This window comes from Terrapene carolina, unplaced genomic scaffold, assembly GCF_002925995.2.
Source record: "Terrapene carolina triunguis isolate 2854851 unplaced genomic scaffold, T_m_triunguis-2.0 Scaffold195, whole genome shotgun sequence".
Classification (NCBI taxonomy): Eukaryota; Metazoa; Chordata; order Testudines; family Emydidae; genus Terrapene; species Terrapene triunguis.
In genome coordinates, this window is record NW_020664546.1 from 495,341 (window position 1) to 513,663 (window position 18,323).

Consider the following 18,323-nt stretch of genomic DNA (forward strand, 5'->3'; position numbering starts at 1 on the left):
CTTGTGTCAGGATCCTGAACTCGACCATCTCATGGTCACTGCCTCCCAGGTTCCCATCCACTTTTGCTTCCCCTACTAATTCTTCCCTATTTGTGAGTAGCAGGTCAAGAAAAGCTCTGCCCCTAGTTGGTTCCTCCAGCACTTGGACCAGGAAATTGTCCCCTACACTTTCCAAAAACTTCCTGGATTGTCTGTGCACCGCTGTATTGCTCTCCCAGCAGATATCAGGGTGATTAAAGTCTCCCATGAGAACCAGGGCCTGTGATCTAGCAACTTCTGTTAGTTGATGGAAGAACGCCTCGTCCACCTCATCCCCCTGGTCTGGTGGTCTATAGCAGACTCCAACCATGACATCACCCAGGTGAGAGACAGGAGAGAGTTCTCTCCCTGGGCCTCTCCTGGGTAGAAGAACAGAGACCACGTTGTTCTTGTTACACTCGCATTCTCTCCAGAGACCCTTACAGTGAGCTCAGTGCCGGCTCAACAGCCCTGGGGGCTGAAGGTCTGGCGTAGGCCCAAAATAGACAGCACAGGACAAGCTTCCTCCTCCACGAGATCTAAACTGTGACCTGGTGGGACCAGCTGTAGGGAAGAGAGGGGAGTTTGCTCTCAGTGCGCCGCTCAGTTCCTGGCCTCTCTGGGAGACGTTAGATGGTCTGGTGGGTTTGGTCTGGGCCCTATTCCTGCCTCTGCCACAGAGTCCCTGTGTGACCTTGGGCCAGTCACCTCTCTGCTCTAGCCAGTGGTTTCCAAAGGGCCCATCCCTCACGGGAACTCAGTACACCGGGTGCCCGCTGGGCTCTGGAATCACTCACCCGTATTGACATCCCTAACTGGGAGCGGAGCACTGGAGAATGTGGCCCTCTGCCTCGGGCTCTCCATTTGTAAGACAGGAGCGACGCTGAACTAGCTTGAGGAGGCTGTGAGGTTAAATAGATGCTGCGATCCTGGTGCTGATTGCTATTGCAGCCTGTAAATGACCATTGGCAGCATGGGGGCGGTTAGTGCTGGTTAATGTGCTGTGGGCGTCTGTTCTCCCTAGGGGCTGGGCCAAGACCCACCACCCATTTCATTCTGGCCACTAACCCAGCCATTAGAAGATAACATTGTCCCATTCCTGCCAGGCTGGACTGGATTTGGAGCAGCAGCGAGAGCCTCCTTCTCCTATTACCCCTCTGTCTTAGGTTTTTATATAGCCTCTATTACCATGATGTCTGAACTGCCAATCCTCTGAGCTATTCAGTGCCCTGGAACCGTCCTGCTGTTTACTGCTGAGGGAAGGGAATGGCTTTAGGAAAAGCACCAGCTCCTCTGACAACGGGGCGGGGGACAGCATGTGCTGAGATATTTCTGGGTGCTTTGTTGCTCACTCACACACCTTGGCCTGGATGCTTTAGATGTCTGAATTGCTGCCTCACATGGGAGGTCAGAGTGAGGGATTAGGAATCAGGCCTCCCGGATTCTCCTTTGCTGTGTGATCTGGAGCAAGTGCCTCGGTTTTCCCAGCTGTAAAATGAGGATGAGACTTCCCTCTCTCTCTTTCTTGCCCGCTGAGTGGCTGTGAAGTGCATTGAGGCCTGAAAAAGCTAAGGAAGTGAAGGGTAGTACCATTGTTATTGACCTCCCATTGACCTAAATGCCTCCTCCCCTCCCCCCATCCATCCCAGCAAAGAAACCAAACCAAACCCTGAAACAAAGAAATAAAATCCCATCCTTACCCCAGCCGAGCTGTTACCCCAAAATAGGAAGGCATGCCAGAGACTCCATGACATCTGCTAGGGGCTTCGCTGATGCTGTTGATTTGATGTGGAAGGTGCCCAGATGCCATGGTGATGAGAATGGAAGCTCATGTTACACCGATAAGAGACCGGATTGCAGTGACAGCAGGCAAAGGATCAAAGGGAACCGGGCAGTGTTGTAGCACTATCGGTTATCTATTATTACAGTAGCGTTTAGAAGCTGTGATCGGGACCCTGCTGTGCCAGGCGCTGTACAAACACAGACACCCTCCTCGCTGATCCCCACTGTGCTAACTCCGGGGTTGGTTCTTTTTCCCCCCTATTGTTAAATGTATTTTTCCTCCACTTCCCCCTCCCACCCCCCCTTTTTTTTTTAAACTCTGGCTAAAGTCTGCCCCTTTGTGTGGCTGGCGTCTGCTGCTCGCTGGGCCGTGCAGCCCACACTCTCCCTTCCCTGGCTGACTGGTCTGAACTGTGTTTCCACAGAGATCCATGGTGGGCTGGGGCCTCGATCACTGCAGTCTGCCCACTCCCTGCCAGGGACTCTGCATTGCCTGAAGCACTTCCCTGTCGACCTGCGCACCTCCATGGATGGCAAGTACAAGGAAATCGCTGAGGTAGCTGTCTGTCCGTCCTGTTCCATCTCATGCAAACTCCCCATCTATTTATCCATTCACCCATCCCATCCCATGCATCTCTCCCTCTCCCATCCCATGCACACTCATCCATTCATCTATCCCTCTGTCATCCACCCCACCCCATTCTCCAGGCCTTCTCACCCACCCATCTATCCCACCCTATTCTCCAGGTCCAGCCATCCATTCCACCCCATTCTACAGGCCTTTCTATCTATCCATCCCTATACACCTCCATCCATCATCTTTTTGTGTTCTCTTTCTCTTCCCTTCCATCCCCCTGTTTCCCATTTGTAGTCCCCTTAAAGCAAAGCCAGGGAGGGGTCCCCAAATCAGTGGAATGAGCAGGAGCCCACTTTCTCTCAGCATCTGTCTCCCAGTGTCTCGGTGCATTGAGTTTGCCAGTGCTCAGCCTGACGGATCAGGTTTTCAGAACGGTGGGTGACTCCTCAGCAGCCACGAGCTGTTGGGACATTTCTGCCCGTCTCCTGTCAGGAATGTTTGGTACGAGCCCCTTGGGCACGTCAGAGCCCACTAACCCCATGCTGGCTCAGCCAAAACAGTCGCCTTGACCCGAATGGCTTCTGGGAAACGGTGGTGGAGCGTGAGGCGGCGCTCACAGCCTGGCCCCCTCTCCCTCCTGAATGGAGCCAGTGCAGGCAGACATCATCTGGCTGTTTAGAAGGAGAGTTAGACCTAGGGCTCTTCGGGGGATGTTTGCTAACTGCGGGGCCGCTGGCCTCTGTGGATGTTGCTGTGACTGAGGGCTCTGGTGCTAGTGGCTGCCCCGGGAAGAGAGCAGTAAGGAAGCAGGGGAAGGCAGCCGCTCCAGGCCTGTGGGCTCCTGGCTGGCCAGCCTGAGGATTGCTCCAGCTTGGACACTGCGCTGGTCTTTGATGTGTCCTCGGAGACCTTACGCTTTAACGGAAATGATCGGTCTGTGTGCCCAGGCTCAGGGAAGAGCCTTGTTAGTGCTCCAGCCAATATCTGCCCATCTCCTTTCTGGATGAGGCCGAGTGTGTCCCAAGGAGCCCGGCATCTCCCTGCCCCAAGGCATTTCTGAGGCACCAGGGAGATCCCTGCAGAGCAGGCCCGACTCAGCCTGGAGCTGCATTTCTCTCCGCTCAGGGCACCGCGCGGCGGCCTCAGGGCACTCTCAGTGGGGAGACGGGTCCCTAAGCGAGCGCTCTCGTGGCATCGATCACTGATCACGCTCCCTCGCCTCCAGGTCCTGACACTGGGCCGGGAATCCGCTGAGGCACGTCCCTGGGGCTCTGCACCTCATGGCCAGGGTGCTAAAAGCCATTGATCAGCAACACCCTGACTCCCGGGGGCAGATTTATCATCATCCAATTGAGAGGGATCAATTATCCTGTCAGGAGCCTGGAGCCTGAGGCAGCTGGGCTGGGCAGGCCGCACGTGGGGGAGGAGGAGGGGAATGCTGAGAGCTGTCCGATCAGGCCCTGCCCCACCCTCATCCCCTCCGTGTATTGAGCCTCCCAGGCAAACCACACCGACTCCTCTCTGCTTTGAACAAGCGTCCTGAGCAGGTTTAGTGCCAGCCTGTGACCTGCGCTGGATTGGCAGCCCTGGGCTCTGAAGGGGCGGCAGCAGCAGCTGGTGCCTTTCTCCGTGCTGCCCCACTCCAGAGAGGCCACTTTTTGGGGTAGAGGGGCTACCTGTGGCTCTTCTGCCAACAGACAGACATTCATTCCCCGGCACCTGCACTGAGGCTCCCAGTCAGTGCTGGCCTGCCTTGGCTTCGAGCTGCTCTCCTGTGGCCAGTTCCCATTGCTCTGAGCCAGGCAATCTCTGCTTGCTCATCTATTTCCTTCCCCGCCTTTTGCGGACTGTCTGCCCTGCTGCTGGGAAATCTGGCGACCCCTGGGAGCCTCCGGCGGCTTCCCTGCGCCAGCTGAGGATGGGAGGAACTCGTCACGCTGATGCATGCCAGCGATCGGCCATGGCGTGCCGGGCGGGGATGATTTGAAGGCTGCGCTGGCAGCTCCCTTCACGGCTTGTCCTGTGCTGCTTTGCCCCCAGGAGCTGTTCTCCCGCTCACTGGTGGAGAGTGACATGCGTAGCGCCCCCTACGAGTTCCCCGAGGACAGCCCCATTGAGCAGCTGGAGGAGAGGCGCCAGCGGCTGGAGCGGCAGATCAGCCAGGACGTGAAGTAAGGCGATGCCCCCGCTCTGTCCCCATCTCCCCACATTTCTCTAGGTCCTGACCTCATTATGCCCCGCTTGGGGCAGAGCGGAGGGAGTATCATTGAATGAATGGCTAACCGGCTCCAACAGGGAGCTGGGATTAGACAAGGGGGAAGGGTCCCTTCAGGGCCAACTGTGAGCTGTGGCTGGTCAGGGGCCTGAGAAACTCACTGCACCCCAGCCAGGAGCACTCATACACGCCCAGGGCCCTCAGGATTGTTCTTAGACCCGCCTGCTCGGTCTTCAGGCCGGGTCTGCTGCCATGGAGCCCAGCAGGGCAGCTTATGGGCAACCCAGCAGCAGGCTGAGCCTCTGGCTGGAGCGGGTGTTTGTGCAGGCCTGGCAGCGCCAGGCTGCCCCATCCTGCCTGGAGTTTGTGCAGCTGGAAGCATCCTGGGGTTCCTTGGGGGTCCCCGCTGGGGGGTTAGCTGAACACACTGTCCCCACCCTGTCCGTCAGGCAGAGCAGGCTCTGTCTCTCCTGCCTCGCTCGGGCCTCAGGATCAGCAGCACCCCAAAGAACAGAGCTGGGCGGAGTTTGGGGGAGGAGGGGCTGGGCTCTCAGGTTGCTATGGCTCTCCTGGGTCCCCCAGCCCTGGTCCTTCTCTGGTCCCCCAGGCACCCCGGACTCTCTTGGGTCTCTTCGCTCTGGGGTCCCCTTTCCCATCCCGGTGAGTTTCACTTGGTCTGTGGTGCCTGGTGTTGGTTTCTGTATTAACACCCGTGTTTTCTTTCTTCCTCTCTCCTCCCTGTCTGTCTCCATCCGTCCATCCGTCTGCCCCTGCCCCTGCCTCTGCTTCCCGTTTGTCCTCAGACTAGAACCCGACATTTTACTCAGAGCCAAACAGGACTTCTTGAAAATTGACAGTGCTGCTGACTTACAGTGAGTGTCTGGCTTTTCCCCCTCTGCCAGCAACTTGGGGTGAGCTGGGAGCGCCCTAGGGGCTGGGGCTCCACCCGATCCCAGCCCGGCTGGGGAGCAGCATTCTCTAGGGCAGGGGTCGGCAACCTTTCAGAAGTGGTGTGCTGAGTCTTCATTTATTCACTTTAATTTAAGGTTTTGCGTGCCGGTAATACATTTTAACGTTTTTAGAAGGTCTCTTTCTATAAGTCTATAATATATAACTAAATGATTGTTGTATGTAAAGTAAATACGGTTTTTAAAATGTTTAAGAAGCTTCATCTAAAATTACATTAAAATGCAGAGCCCCCCGGACCTGTGGCCAGGACCCGGGCAGTGTGAGTGCCACTGAAAATCAGCTCACGTGCCGCCTTTGGCACACATGCCATAGGTTGCCTATCCCTGCTGTAGGGGATCCACCAGGATTGTGGGGGACATCACAAATGAGCTCAGGTCCCTCCTGCAGTAGCTGGTGCCAAAGGAGCCAACCTGGGGGCTTTCCTGCACCCCCTCCCATTCCTGAGTGATGTGTGTACTGGAGGCTCTGCAGGTAGCCAGGCGTGGATGGGGGAAGGGATGGGGCCATGCATATCCTTCTGGGGAGCCGCTAAGTAGGGCGCTTCCTCTAGGGGTGGGGAAGAAGGGACGCAGTTAGGGGAGGAGGAGTGTGAGTTGGAGGAGAAAGGGGAGGAGTGGGGTGTCCCCTTTGGGGAGCGGCTAAGCAGGGCCTGCTCTCTAGGGTGAGGATGGCAGGCGGAGCTGGCATCCCTGTGATGAAAGCTGGTGATCCTACAGCTCTAGCAGCAGCCAGGCCCGCTGGTGCAGTGGGGTGGGTTTTGCTCCCGTGCCCTCTAGGGAAAGTGCCTGCCTCAGGGAGGCCGGGCTGGAGAGCTGGTGCTGGCTGGATCGCTCGTCCTGCCGGGCACTCTCCCTCGCTCTGAGCTCCCTTTCCCACCTGCCTTTGCTTTCAGATGCCACGGACGGTGCCGGCACTGCCTCTTGTCTCTGTTGCGGTTTGTTTATGTCCCCTTCGTTGCTCGTGTGTTCCTGGGCTGAGCTGCCCGGGGCAGGGCTCTCAGTCCAGTGCCAGGTTCCCAGTAACCCAACCTCCAGCAGCCAAGCTGAGCCCTGATGCCCGGTGAATGGGACCTTCTTGAGTGCCATCTTTGCTACAGACTGCTGCCCAGGAGGTGGCACTCAGCTGGGGATTGGCTTCTCTCTTCAGCTGAGCGCCAGCCCCCCGGTGCACAGAGCGGCTGAGCTGTGAATCTGGTTACTGGGTCACAGTGGGCACATCATTGCTGCTGTGTGGCTGCTGAGATCCCAGGGGAGCTCCCCCTGCCCAGCTGTCCCAACACAGTGCGGGCCGAGTCTGTGTTTGCACGTCTCCCTGTGCCGTGTGTCTGTCTCTGGATAGCGCCACAGGCCGTGGAAGTGACGGGGAGCTGGGGCAAGGCCAGGGCAAGACACCCGCCGTTGACCCCTGACCCATCTCTTCCCCCATCCCTCCCCCAGGCTATACAAGGAGCAGAACGAGGACCTGGTGGATCATCTCCCCAAGGAGAGAGATGTGCTGCTGGAGAGAGAGTTCCAGAGGGTCACCATCTCTGGGGAAGAGACATGTGGGGTGAGTTTGCCTGGCACAAGGGGCTGCCTGTGTGGAGTGGGAACTAAGGGTTACTTGGGTTACCCTCCCTCTCTCTCAAAGACCCCAGGAGCCAGTCACTCCCCTCTGACTTGACACTAAACTGGGAGGAGTGGTAGATAGGCTGGAGGGTAGGGATAGGATACAGAGTGACCTAGACAAATTAGAGGATTGGGCCAAAAGAAATCTGATGAGGTTCAACAACGACAAGTGCAGAGTCCTGCACTTAGGACGGAAGAATCCCATGCACTGCTACAGACTAGGGACCGAGTGGCTAGACAGAAGTTCTGCAGAAAAGGACCTAGAGGTTACAGTGGACGAGAAGCTGGATATGAGTCAACAGTGTGCCCTTGTTGCCAAGAAGACTAACGGCATTTTGGGCTGTATAAGTAGGGGCATTGCCAGCAGATCGAGGGACGTGATCGTTCCCCTCTATTCGACATTGGTGAGGCCTCATCTGGAGTACTGTCTCCAGTTTTGGGCCCCACACTACAAGAAGGATGTGGAAAAATTGGAAAGTCCAATGGAGGGCAACAAAAATGATTAGGGGTCTGGAGCACATGACTTATGAGGAGAGGCTGAGGGAACTGGGATTATTTAGTCTGCAGAAGAGAAGAATGAGGGGGGATTTGATAGCTGCTTTCAACTACCTGAAAGAGGGTTCCAAAGAGGATGGATCTAGACTGTTCTCAGTGGTACCAGATGACAGAACAAGGAGTAATAGTCTCAAGTTGCAGTGGGGAGGTTTAGGTTGGATATTAGGAAAAACTTTTTCACTAGAAGGGTGGTGAAGCACTGGAATGGGTTACCTAGGGAGGTGGTGGAATCTCCTTCCTTAGAGGTTTTTAAGGTTAGGCTTGACAAAGCCCTGGCTGGGATGATTTAGTTGGGGATTGGTCCTGCTTTGAGCAGGGGGTTGGATTAGATGACCTCCTGAGGTCCCTTCCAACCCTGAGATTCTATGATTCTATGACTTGGGGCTGGATCAGAGCCAGTGCCCCCTAGAGGGGAAAGGCTCCTTGTGATAGGGCTGGCTACAGGGACCTGGGGTGGGATTGGAACTGACACCCCCTGTGTGCTGTGTTGCATTCTCTGGTCTCCCTGAGCCCGCCAGTCCCCCTCCCCTCTCTAAGGTACGTCTGTGCTGCAGGTGAAGGTCTGACCACACCTGTGATCTAGCACGGGTAACATTGAAGAGCCAAGACACGGGCCAGCAACCCGAGTACATCCCCCGAGTCTCTGGTGGGCTTTTACTGGTAGCTAGCCCGCACCACCATGTCCTCGCTGTGCTGTTAGCGCTAATCCAGCTGGTGCAGGTAGTGCAGGTATGCCGGCCTGTGCCACACTGACACCTTCCCTTGTGGTATGGACGTGCCCTGAGACACCTCTGCCCATGTCACTGGGCACCTCGCTGTACCCGATCTCGAGGGCTGGGCCACAGCATCTATCCCCAAATCCCCTCGTCTTGGGTGATGGGCAGTACATCTGCCCCAGAGTACCCGAGCCAGGGGCTGGCCCTCCCCTCTCCAGAACCAGCAGGATCCAGTGAGATCCTCATGGGATCCTCTTGAGCCCCATTTGGGGCCACCAATCCCTGGTCCACATCCCCAGCTGATGTAAATTGGCACAGCCCCATTGGAATCAACAGAGTGATGCCAGTTTACATCAGTTGAGGATGTGGCCCATTCTTCTCTCTCCCTGTCCCCTTTCCCACTGGATCAAGGTGACCTCTAAAAGTAGTTCCTAGCACAGTTCTCCTTGCTGAAATAGCAATGGGTACCCATCGTCCGAGCGTCTTCCCTTCCGCGGCATATCGCTGTGCAGCAGTGTGATTTGGCTAAGGATTTCTGACCTGTACGGTGCCAGCTGCTTTCATCACATGGCTGGGAGAATTCATTGCTCCTTTATTAGCCCGTTAGTATTGCGGAAAGGGACCTGGCCCCCACTGTAACGGGCTTTACCAAACCTGCTCTAGATTGGATGTGTTCCTGTATTTAAAAGGTGAGGGGTTATTTGTGCATAATTTAACCCATCGCAGGCAGGACAGGGAACCTGACTACAGCCCATGAGGATCAGAGAGCAAAGCTGATTGATCTAGGGAGGGAAATGCAAAGAGAAAACTGATAGCAAATGTAAATAAGCAGGTGACACTCGAATCCTCTATAAAGTATTGTTAGGAGCAAGAGGAAGTTTTAAAATATGAGGGGTTGGCTTCTCCGCTGGTGGAAATTGGTGTCGCGCCACTGACTGAGCACCAGCTCAGGATCTGGCCCATGATTTTCATCTGGACAATGTCTCTAGAAACCCAGCCCACTGTGAGCCTGTTCTAACACCCGCTGGAGTCAGCAGGGCCCGGATCCTCAGAGGAATTTAGGTAACTCCCCAATGGGAATCAGATGCCCAAATACCTTTGAGGATCTGGACCTAGGAGCCTTTAATTTCTGTGGGCTTTGGATCAGATCCTATGCATGCAAGCGCGTGCACGTGTGCACACACTAGTAACAGGAGCTCGCCAGGCCATGCAGCCCTGTGGTCTTAGGGTGTGTTTACATGGCGAGCAGCAGCCCATGCCAGTGCATCGGAGTCCCGGTCGGCAGGGTTCGCCAGGCCCATGCTATTGCCCTAAAGCATCTGGGTAGAGATTTGGGCTCTGAAGCCTAGGGAGGGGGGTGGGTTTCAGAGCCTGAGCGCCAGCCCAAATGTCTACACAGCTAGTTTTTGTTAGGGGGCTTATTCCTTCACCCTCTCACTTCCCTGGTCCTTCTTGCATGAACAGAGAGCAACAATACCTGAAGTCCAAAGGCACAAACAATTCAATGTTTATTGGGGTGAACTTCCAGCAAGCATGATTCCAGTTTCCTTCCTCAGTGTCCCCCTTCCCAGCTCTGACACCACAGAGCCATCCCTGTTCCCATTCCCCCCTTAGCAAAACATGATTCCAATTTCCCCACCCCCAGTCCCTGTTCCCATTCCCCCCTTACTTCCTGATTGACTGCAGACTATATAGTAAAACTTGAGTTCTGCTTAGCTATACCTTAACCAATCATTTTACTGAAATTTAACTAACCAATCCTAACATACTGTAACATGGTTATTTAACCAATTATATTCCACCACCTTAATTGGTTTACACCTAACAAAATTAATTATACAGCAGACAGAAACAATTACAGAACCAGAGACCATGCAAATAAACATACAAAACAATACAGAAGTGAGAATTTTACATCCCAGCTATTGATAAGTGAGTTCTTACCAGACAGAAAACTATCAACCTAAGTTTGCTTTTACATCTTCCTTTCTCTGGAGGTGATAGGAATATCAGGACAGAATTGTATTCCTAACAGCCCAATAGCACCTTATTTCCAGGTGACTAGTTTGGAATGTGAGGATGTGACCGTTCACTTCTCAGCTTATGGCTGCCCCTGCTGCTTAGCCAAAGGCCTTACTTAGCCTAAGAACAGAGCCTCAGACTGTCACAGTACGAGAAGGTCCTTTCACAGAGAGTGATTTTGATTCTTTCTTTTATACCTCTATAACTAGCTAAGTGATAAGAATACACCTAAATTCTTAAAGTATAGGCCTTTACAGACAGGCCTGAATATCTATATCCTAACAGTTTTAGCACTGGAGTGTGAACCGCGTGGACCTGAGCTCTGAGACTTGCTGCTTACTGTGTAGATGGACCCTAAGAGACTTTGCAATGGTACACTCCAGGAAGTGAAACGGCTAGTGGGCCTATTGCCTTGGCCTTTCTCTAGCCCTTTTCCCTCTCCTCCCCTGCGAGGCTCAATGTACTAATGCTGGTAAAGCACGGGCACCGTGGGTAGAAAAGAGCTATGTATTGTGATTTGTGTAGCCAGTACAATCCCTCCGCTACTCAGCGTCCTGCAGGTCTGCATGATTCCTGTTTCTCTTCCTGATCCTCTAATTCCTTATCTCCCATCACCTTTGGCTTGTTGGCTGTGGGCTCGATCTGCCTCTGAACGTGCCAGGCAGAAAACATGGACAGCGAGCTGAAAAAGACAGCAGATAGGAAGTTAGAGCATCCAGGGAGAGTCTGCAAAGCCCCAGGGGCCAGAACATCTCCTGGCGGCACGTCTATAACGTACACAGTCTCTGCAAGGGAGATCGCCCGCCCGCCCAGCAGCGCGTCTGTAACGTGTACGCACTCTGCATCAGAGATCAGCCGCCCGCCCGGCAGCGTGTCTGTAACGTGTATGCTTTCTGCGTGGGAGATCGCCCGACTCCTGGCAGTCCATCTGTAACGTGTACGCTCTCGGTGTGGGAGATCGCACGCCTGTCTGGCAGCGCGTCTGTAACATGTATGATCTCTGCGTGAGAGATCGCCCGGCAGCGCGTCTGTAACATGTACGCTCTCTGTGTGGGAGATCACATGCCTGTCCAGCAGCACGTCTATAACATGTACGCTCTCAGCATGGGAGATCGCCCGGCAGTGCGTCTGTAACGTGTACGCTGTCTGCGTGGGAGATCGGCCGCACCCCGGCAGCACGACTGTAATGTGTACACTCTCCACGTGGGAGCTCGCACGCCTGTCCGGCAGCGTGTCTATAACATGTACGCTCTCTGTGTGGGAGATCACTCACTTGCACACACATCCACGATGGGGACGTTAAACTGCCAAGGCAGCGTCGCCGTTGCAGCCTCAGCCACGCGCCTTCCTGCTCGTTCACAAGATTCCTGGTGCCTGTCCAGATGACTCCCCAGCCAGCGATAGATGCGGCGGCAGCGTTTCCCTCTGTGTGGGTGTGTTACACGCTCGGAAGGATGTGGCTGTACACAGATCCTCACGTGCAGCAGAGACGGAGTGGGCGTGTGTGCCCAGCTGGCTGCAATAATAGAAGGAGTGGAGCGGCGTCTTGGGGGAGGGGAAGAGAGCTCCCCCTGCACGTCTCTCTCCCACTTGCTGCTGGCCTAGGGCTGGGACTGATGTTTCCTGGGCCAGGCAGGCTTTGGTCTTACGCCTCCAGCAGGCTCCCCTGCTACAGGAGAAGAGTTGATGGTGATTGGAGCTGAGGATGTGGAGACGCGCCCTCTCTCCTCTCTGCCCCCAAGTCTCCCCTTCGGGGGATCCTTAGCCCCCTCTCATCTCCTTGGTTGAGGCCCGAAGAAGAGAGTTCATTTTCAGGCCACAGCCCCCTGTACATCCTCCCAGGCTGGCTCAGCACCAGCATCCAAGGAAGGGACCCAGGCAGGGGGAGGCACCGCTTCCCAGCACGACTCCTGCAATAGGGAGGCTGATGGCTTCTGTCTAGGGTGGCCGAGGAAAACCCTAAGATAGGAAATGAAGAGGTGACCAGTTGGGTCTGGTAGCTCCGAAAATCCTTGACAAGGACGTGTGTGTGTGTGTATGAGAGAGAGAGAGATCGGTGAAATTAAAAGGTAACATTTAAAAAGGATGAAACTCTTACTATGTTAAAAATATTATTATTTTAAATCCACCATGTATGTTAACCTGCGGAACTTGCTGCTGCAGGATATTACTGAAGAAAACCTGCTTCCAGATCCCAAACCTGCTGATCATTTTTTAACCCTTTACATATGAGCAAGATTTTCTCTCCTCCCCATGGGGAAAACCCAGGCCCTATTCTAACCCCTTAAAGCACTGGCATTCATATCTTTCCGCATGCCCCATAGGATGGATCCTCCCAGACCTCAGTTTGGGGCATGGATCATGTTCATCCATGGAAACCTGCCCAGGCTGGTTCCAAGCCGTGGGCCTGACCCTGGCTAGAGCCCATGTCTCCTCTTCGCCCTCCAGGTGCCTTTCACAGACCTGCTAGATGCAGCCAAGAGCGTGGTGAAGGCACTGTTCATCCGGGAGAAGTACATGGGGCTGTCCCTGCAGAGCTTCTGCAAGACCACCACCCGCTTCTTGGAGGAGCTCTCCGGGAAACCACTGGAGACCCGGTTCTATGAGGAGATCCCAGAGACCCCCGTGGCTGCAGGTGAGGCCAGGGCTGGCAGAGGAGCAATGAGAGGCGGGGCAAACCCCGAGGTGCCTCAGGGTGGGAGTGCGATGGATGGCTAGGAGAGGGTGGGCCGGTGGGGAGCTGAGCAGGGCTCCGTGGATCAGTTCCCATGAGGCTGCAGAATGGACTCCCGGAGGGGTGGGGGAGAGGGGAAGAAGCCTCATCCCTTGGAACAGGGGTCCCCAACGCGGTGCCCACGGGCGCCATGGCGCCCACCGGGGCATCTAAGTGCGCCCGCGTACTGGCGGCGGACGAGCATCAGCCGAAATGCTGCCGAGAAGCAGCGTCATCCAGCGGCGTCGCTGCCGAAATGCTGCCGATTTTCAGCGGCATTTCAGCGGCGACACCTCTGGATGACGCTGCTTGGCGGCATTTCGGCGGAGACGCCTATTGATGTTGCCGCTTGGCGGCAGCATTTCAGCGGATGCTCGTCTGCTGCCACGGTCCTCCGTGGCTCGTCGTCTGGCACCCGCCAGACTAAAAAGGTTAGGGACCACTGCCTTGGAACAATCCTGCCCAGGAGTGGGGGAGCGGGGTGTCGAGCTAGCTTTCGGCTCACTGGGTGACCCGCCCCTTCCCCACCTGCTGGCACTTGCATCCTGGTCATGCTCCCCCTGCCCCCGTTCATTCAAAGGGGGTGGTCGGAGGGAGCATTGTGTGAGGGGAGTCGGATGGGGGGCCCTGAGGGAGGAGGGTCCCTGGTGGGGGGAAGGGGCAAAAGTCTGGATTGCGAGATGGAGGGAGTCCCGGGGGGAGGGGGCGGCATTGAGCAGGCGAGTGACATATCTGGACTGGGGAGTCCTGCTCTCAGGCCCCCCCGCCTTTGCCGAAGACTCTGATGCCTTGCCCTGGGGCTCCACGAGGGACCTAGTCCCAGGCTAGCGCTAGATGCTGTCCAGACCCCAACCCAGTATGAACGCTCCCTGCGCTGCTGCTCCTCCTGTTTGCAGATGCTCCTGTGCACCCCCCATTCACAGACCAGCACCCCTACGAGATCTGCCTCCCTGAGGCCATGCCGGCCGACCTGGGCTTCGGCCTCAGGATGGTCAGCGGCGTGATCCACGTCTACACCAAGCGCGATGTTGTGGACAGGTGAGGGAGGGGGAAGCGCAGGTGGGAGGGCTTCTGGGCATGAACCCAGGTGTAACCTGGGTGCCTGGCACGGCGAGGAGCAAGGGCTGGGGGGTCTGAAAGGAGCCAGGTCTGTACTGGAGAAGCAGCCTCTTTGGGGCACGTGGAATGAGAGTCCTGCCTGTGGGGCCCAATCCCGTCCCTTCCCAGCAGGCTCTCCGAGGCACTGCATTGCGTGGCACGTGCAGTGCCCCTTTTGTGTCTGGATACCAAGTGCCCTTTGCCTTCTGCCTTCCTGGGGCTAGCCTGGGGTCAGCAGGGTGGCCTTCCCTGGCCATCTCTTTGGGGTTTCTTCCTCTCATTCGCCCCACTTCTGCAAGCCTGGCTGGCCGGCTTTCCTCAGGTCACACAGAGAGCCAGGGACAGAGCCCAGGCTCTAAGCACTGAGCGGCACTGCCTCTCGTGGGAGGAATAATATTATTCAGAGGAGGTTTTTTATTACATTGCATCGAAAGATCCCAGGGAGCCCTATGAACTGTCACTTCACTTAGCATCTAAGGGCAGCCACCTCTGGGGTGGGTGTAGCTGCTGCTCAACAGCCTCCAGCAACACAATGGGGGCTGGGAGGGAAGGTGACAAATAACACTACCACTTGAAATGGCTTGAGGGTTTGGGGAGATGGTTGGAAACAACCCCTGTGAATGGGGCCTGGGCACTGGATTAACTCCCCTGCCCTTGTGAAAGAGATCTGAACTGCAGGGCAGTGCCCTAGCCATGGAGCTATGGGGTACTCTGGGTGGGGCTTTCTCTGTCTCTCCTCTGGAGCTTGGCCACCTTGTAAATAGTTCCTGGAGCAGGGACTTGACCTTGGGTCTCCCACATGCCAGCTGGGTGCCCTGTCCTGGGCTGCTCCCTTTCCCTGCCCCATGACTGTGCGTGACATATCGGTGTGACCGACCCTGTGCTGTCTCCTCCCGCAGGAGCACAGAGCTGGACCTGCCGTACCCCGACCTGCAGGAGTTCATCGCCGACATGAATGTCTTGATGGCTCTGATCATCAATGGCCCCATGTAAGCAGAGCAGCTTCCCTTCCTGCCCGCTTCCCTGGGGCTGCACTGCTTAGGCAGCTGCTCCCACCCATGAGGCTGCCTGGCCCCTCTGCTGGGCTGGCTGCTGCACCGTTACAGCTACAGAGCTGAACCGAGGGCCACCTAGTGTGTGAATGGGACTGGTCCAGCCTCAGGCTGCAGGCGGTACAAGATGCCCCCTCTTCAGACTACAGCCCGAGAGTTGCAGTTAATAACACCAAGGCCACAGAGTGGCAGAGCCAGGGATCAAATCCAGGACTTCTGTGTCCTAGTCCACTGCACTACCCACTAGGCAACCACTGCCCTGCAGTGAAGGGGGTTTAGGCCCAGGGGCTTGTGAACAGAGACCCCAGATCCATCACCTGTTCCCTTGTCCAGAAAATCCTTCTGCTACCGGCGGCTGCAGTACCTGAGCTCCAAGTTCCAGATGCACGTCCTACTCAACGAGATGAAGGAGCTGGCGGCTCAGAAGAAGGTCCCCCACCGGGACTTCTACAACATCCGCAAGGTACTATCAGGGCCGGAGCCTACCCCAGCCCTGTGTTCCCCGAGGCATCATCCCATGCAGCCAAGCAAATTCCTCGCTGGTCTGATTGCCCTAGGGAGGGAGGTCCTCTGTCCCCCGGGCTTGGGCAGCAGCACTGCCAGCTCCTCCCAGCTTGCAGGGACCACCTGCATCAGCCCCCGTGGCCCAGTCGGTTCCTGTCCTCTCTGCTGTGCTGGGGCCATGAGCACCTCCCCACTGAGACTGAGACCCATCAGGCAGTGACGGCTTTCAGGTCCTGCTGACCTTGGCTTGGGTTCCAACCGAGTGGTCAAGGGCTTCTGCTCCCGGCCCGTGCTTGTGGGAGGGCTGGGGTCTTGGGCCCTGGGCCTTGGTCACGTGTGTCCCTCCCCCCGTGCAGGTGGACACGCACATCCACGCCTCATCCTGCATGAACCAGAAGCACCTGCTGCGCTTCATCAAGCGCACCATGAAGAAGCACCTGGACGAGATCGTGCACGTGGAGAAGGGCAAGGAGCAGACCCTGAAGGAGGTCTTCGAGACCATGAACCTCACGGCCTACGACCTCAGCGTGGACACACTGGACGTCCATGCGGTACGCTGCCCTCGGGAGGTGCTCCAGCTCTGCTGCCCTCTGGGGATGGCCTCCTTTGCTCTGGGCAGGACTGTGACTCCCACCTGGGATGTCGGGAAAAGGTGCAGCACAGGAAAGCAAACCCATTCTGGGTAGAACCTGCCCCACTGTGCTCTCCAAGGGACCCGGCTCTTGGGCTGAGGCTCCCGCACCCCATGCCTACTCAGGCCAGCTCCCCCGCTGTCCCAGCACTGGCCTGCAGGGACATCCTGTGGCTGAGGCAAGAGGATGCTCCAGCCCCATGGCCTTTGCTGAGCTGAATGATGGATCCTCTCTGTGAGACCTGGGCAGCAGGGGCCCCTTGGGAGGAGAAGATGTCAGGTCTGGGGGAGAAGGCGCTGGAGGCAGGGGATGCTCGCCCCTGCCATGGGATGGGCACTCAGAGGATGGGTCTTTGCAGACTTGCTCTGGTGGGAGCCAGGGAGGGACAGTGGGGTTACTGGGCTGGGACTGCACGTGCTCCTCTCCTGGCTGCCTGTGCGCTGACGTGTCCCTCTGCCCCGGCGGCAGGACCGAAACACCTTCCACCGCTTTGACAAGTTCAACACCAAGTACAACCCCATCGGGGAGTCCATCCTGCGCGAGATCTTCATCAAGACGGACAACCAGGTCTCAGGAAAGTACTTCGCTCACATCATCAAGGTGAGAGCCTCCTCTGGGCCTGTGCTCCCAGAAGGGGCATCCTCCGGGCCCTGGCACCTTTGCCACTCTGCTGCGGAGACCGGCCCCGCTTGCCTTCACCTGCCAAGCCCCCCTGAGCAGGCAGTCTGGGAAGGAAGCCAAAGGCCAATTCTGTCATGGGGGCAGGGTCACCAAGGGCTAGTGCAGCCTGGCAACGGTGCCTCCTTCTGTTTCTTGCTTGATCCCGCTGGTGAACAGCGAGTGGATTTAGTGTCCAGGCTGCTCAGTCTTGTTGACAAGTTTGCAAAGCCGGGTGTCGGGGAACAGCAGTGTAGAGATGGGGGTCTCAGGGTGGAAACAGAGCTAAACAGAGACTGTTTGAGGGAGCGAGGAGTGGGGGATCCAGAGAAGAGAACCTCCTGGGGGTGAAAATGTGTGCGCGCGGAGGGTGAGGGGCATATAGGATGTGCCCAATTTGGGGCTGGCTGTCTCCCCTATCAGGGGGTAGCCGTGTTAGTCTGTATCTACAAAAACAACAAGGAGTCTGGTGGCACCTTAAAGACTAACAGATTTATTTGGGCATAAGCTCTCGTGGGTAAAAACCTCACTTCTTCGGATGCATAGAGTGAAAGTTACAGATGCAGGCATTATATACTGACACATGGAGAGCAGGGAGTTACTTTGCAAGTGGAGAACCAGTGTTGACAGGGCCAATTCAATCAGGGTGGATGTAGTCCACTCCCAATAATAGATCAGGAGGTGTCAATTCTAGGAGAGGAAAAGCTGCTTCTGTAATGAGCCAGCCACTCCCAGTCCCTATTCAAGCCCAGATTAATGGTGTTAAATTTGCAAATGAATTTTAGTTCTGCTGTTTCTCTTTGAAGTCTGTTTCTGAAGTTTTTTTGTTCAATGATAGTGACTTTTAAATCTGTAATAGAATGACCAGGGAGATTGAAGTGTTCACTTACTGGCTTATGTATGTTACCATTCCTGATGTCCAGTTTGTGTCCATTTATTCTTTTGCGGAGGAACTGTCCGGTTTGGCCAATGTACATGGCAGAGGGGCATTGCTGGCACATGATGGCATATATAACATTAGTGGATGTGCAGGTGAATGAGCCCTTGATGGTGTGGCTGATGTGGTTGGGTCCTCTGATGGTGTCGCCAGAGTAGATATGGGGACAGTGTAGGCAACGAGGTTTGCTACAGGGATTGGTTCCTGGGTTGGTGTTTCTGTGGTGTGGTGTGTAGTTGCTTCAGGTTGGGGGGTTGTCTGTAAGCGAG

General features: G+C 55.9%; 1 protein-coding gene across 3 annotated transcripts in view; it reads left to right on the forward strand.

Annotated features, from left to right (window-relative positions):
* The window catches only part of AMPD2 (adenosine monophosphate deaminase 2), a 48,014-nt gene that overhangs the window by 21,722 nt on the left and 7,969 nt on the right, over window positions 1-18,323 (forward strand). For all 3 annotated transcript variants that reach the window (XM_024192729.3, XM_024192721.3, XM_024192737.3), the window contains exons 2-11: window positions 2,226-2,356; window positions 4,418-4,548; window positions 5,396-5,464; window positions 6,998-7,109; window positions 12,910-13,096; window positions 14,071-14,212; window positions 15,172-15,261; window positions 15,658-15,787; window positions 16,185-16,379; window positions 16,929-17,060. In XM_024192729.3, the coding sequence (XP_024048497.1) occupies window positions 2,226-2,356; window positions 4,418-4,548; window positions 5,396-5,464; window positions 6,998-7,109; window positions 12,910-13,096; window positions 14,071-14,212; window positions 15,172-15,261; window positions 15,658-15,787; window positions 16,185-16,379; window positions 16,929-17,060 (1,319 nt within the window). The remainder of the gene's footprint in view (window positions 1-2,225; window positions 2,357-4,417; window positions 4,549-5,395; window positions 5,465-6,997; window positions 7,110-12,909; window positions 13,097-14,070; window positions 14,213-15,171; window positions 15,262-15,657; window positions 15,788-16,184; window positions 16,380-16,928; window positions 17,061-18,323) is intronic.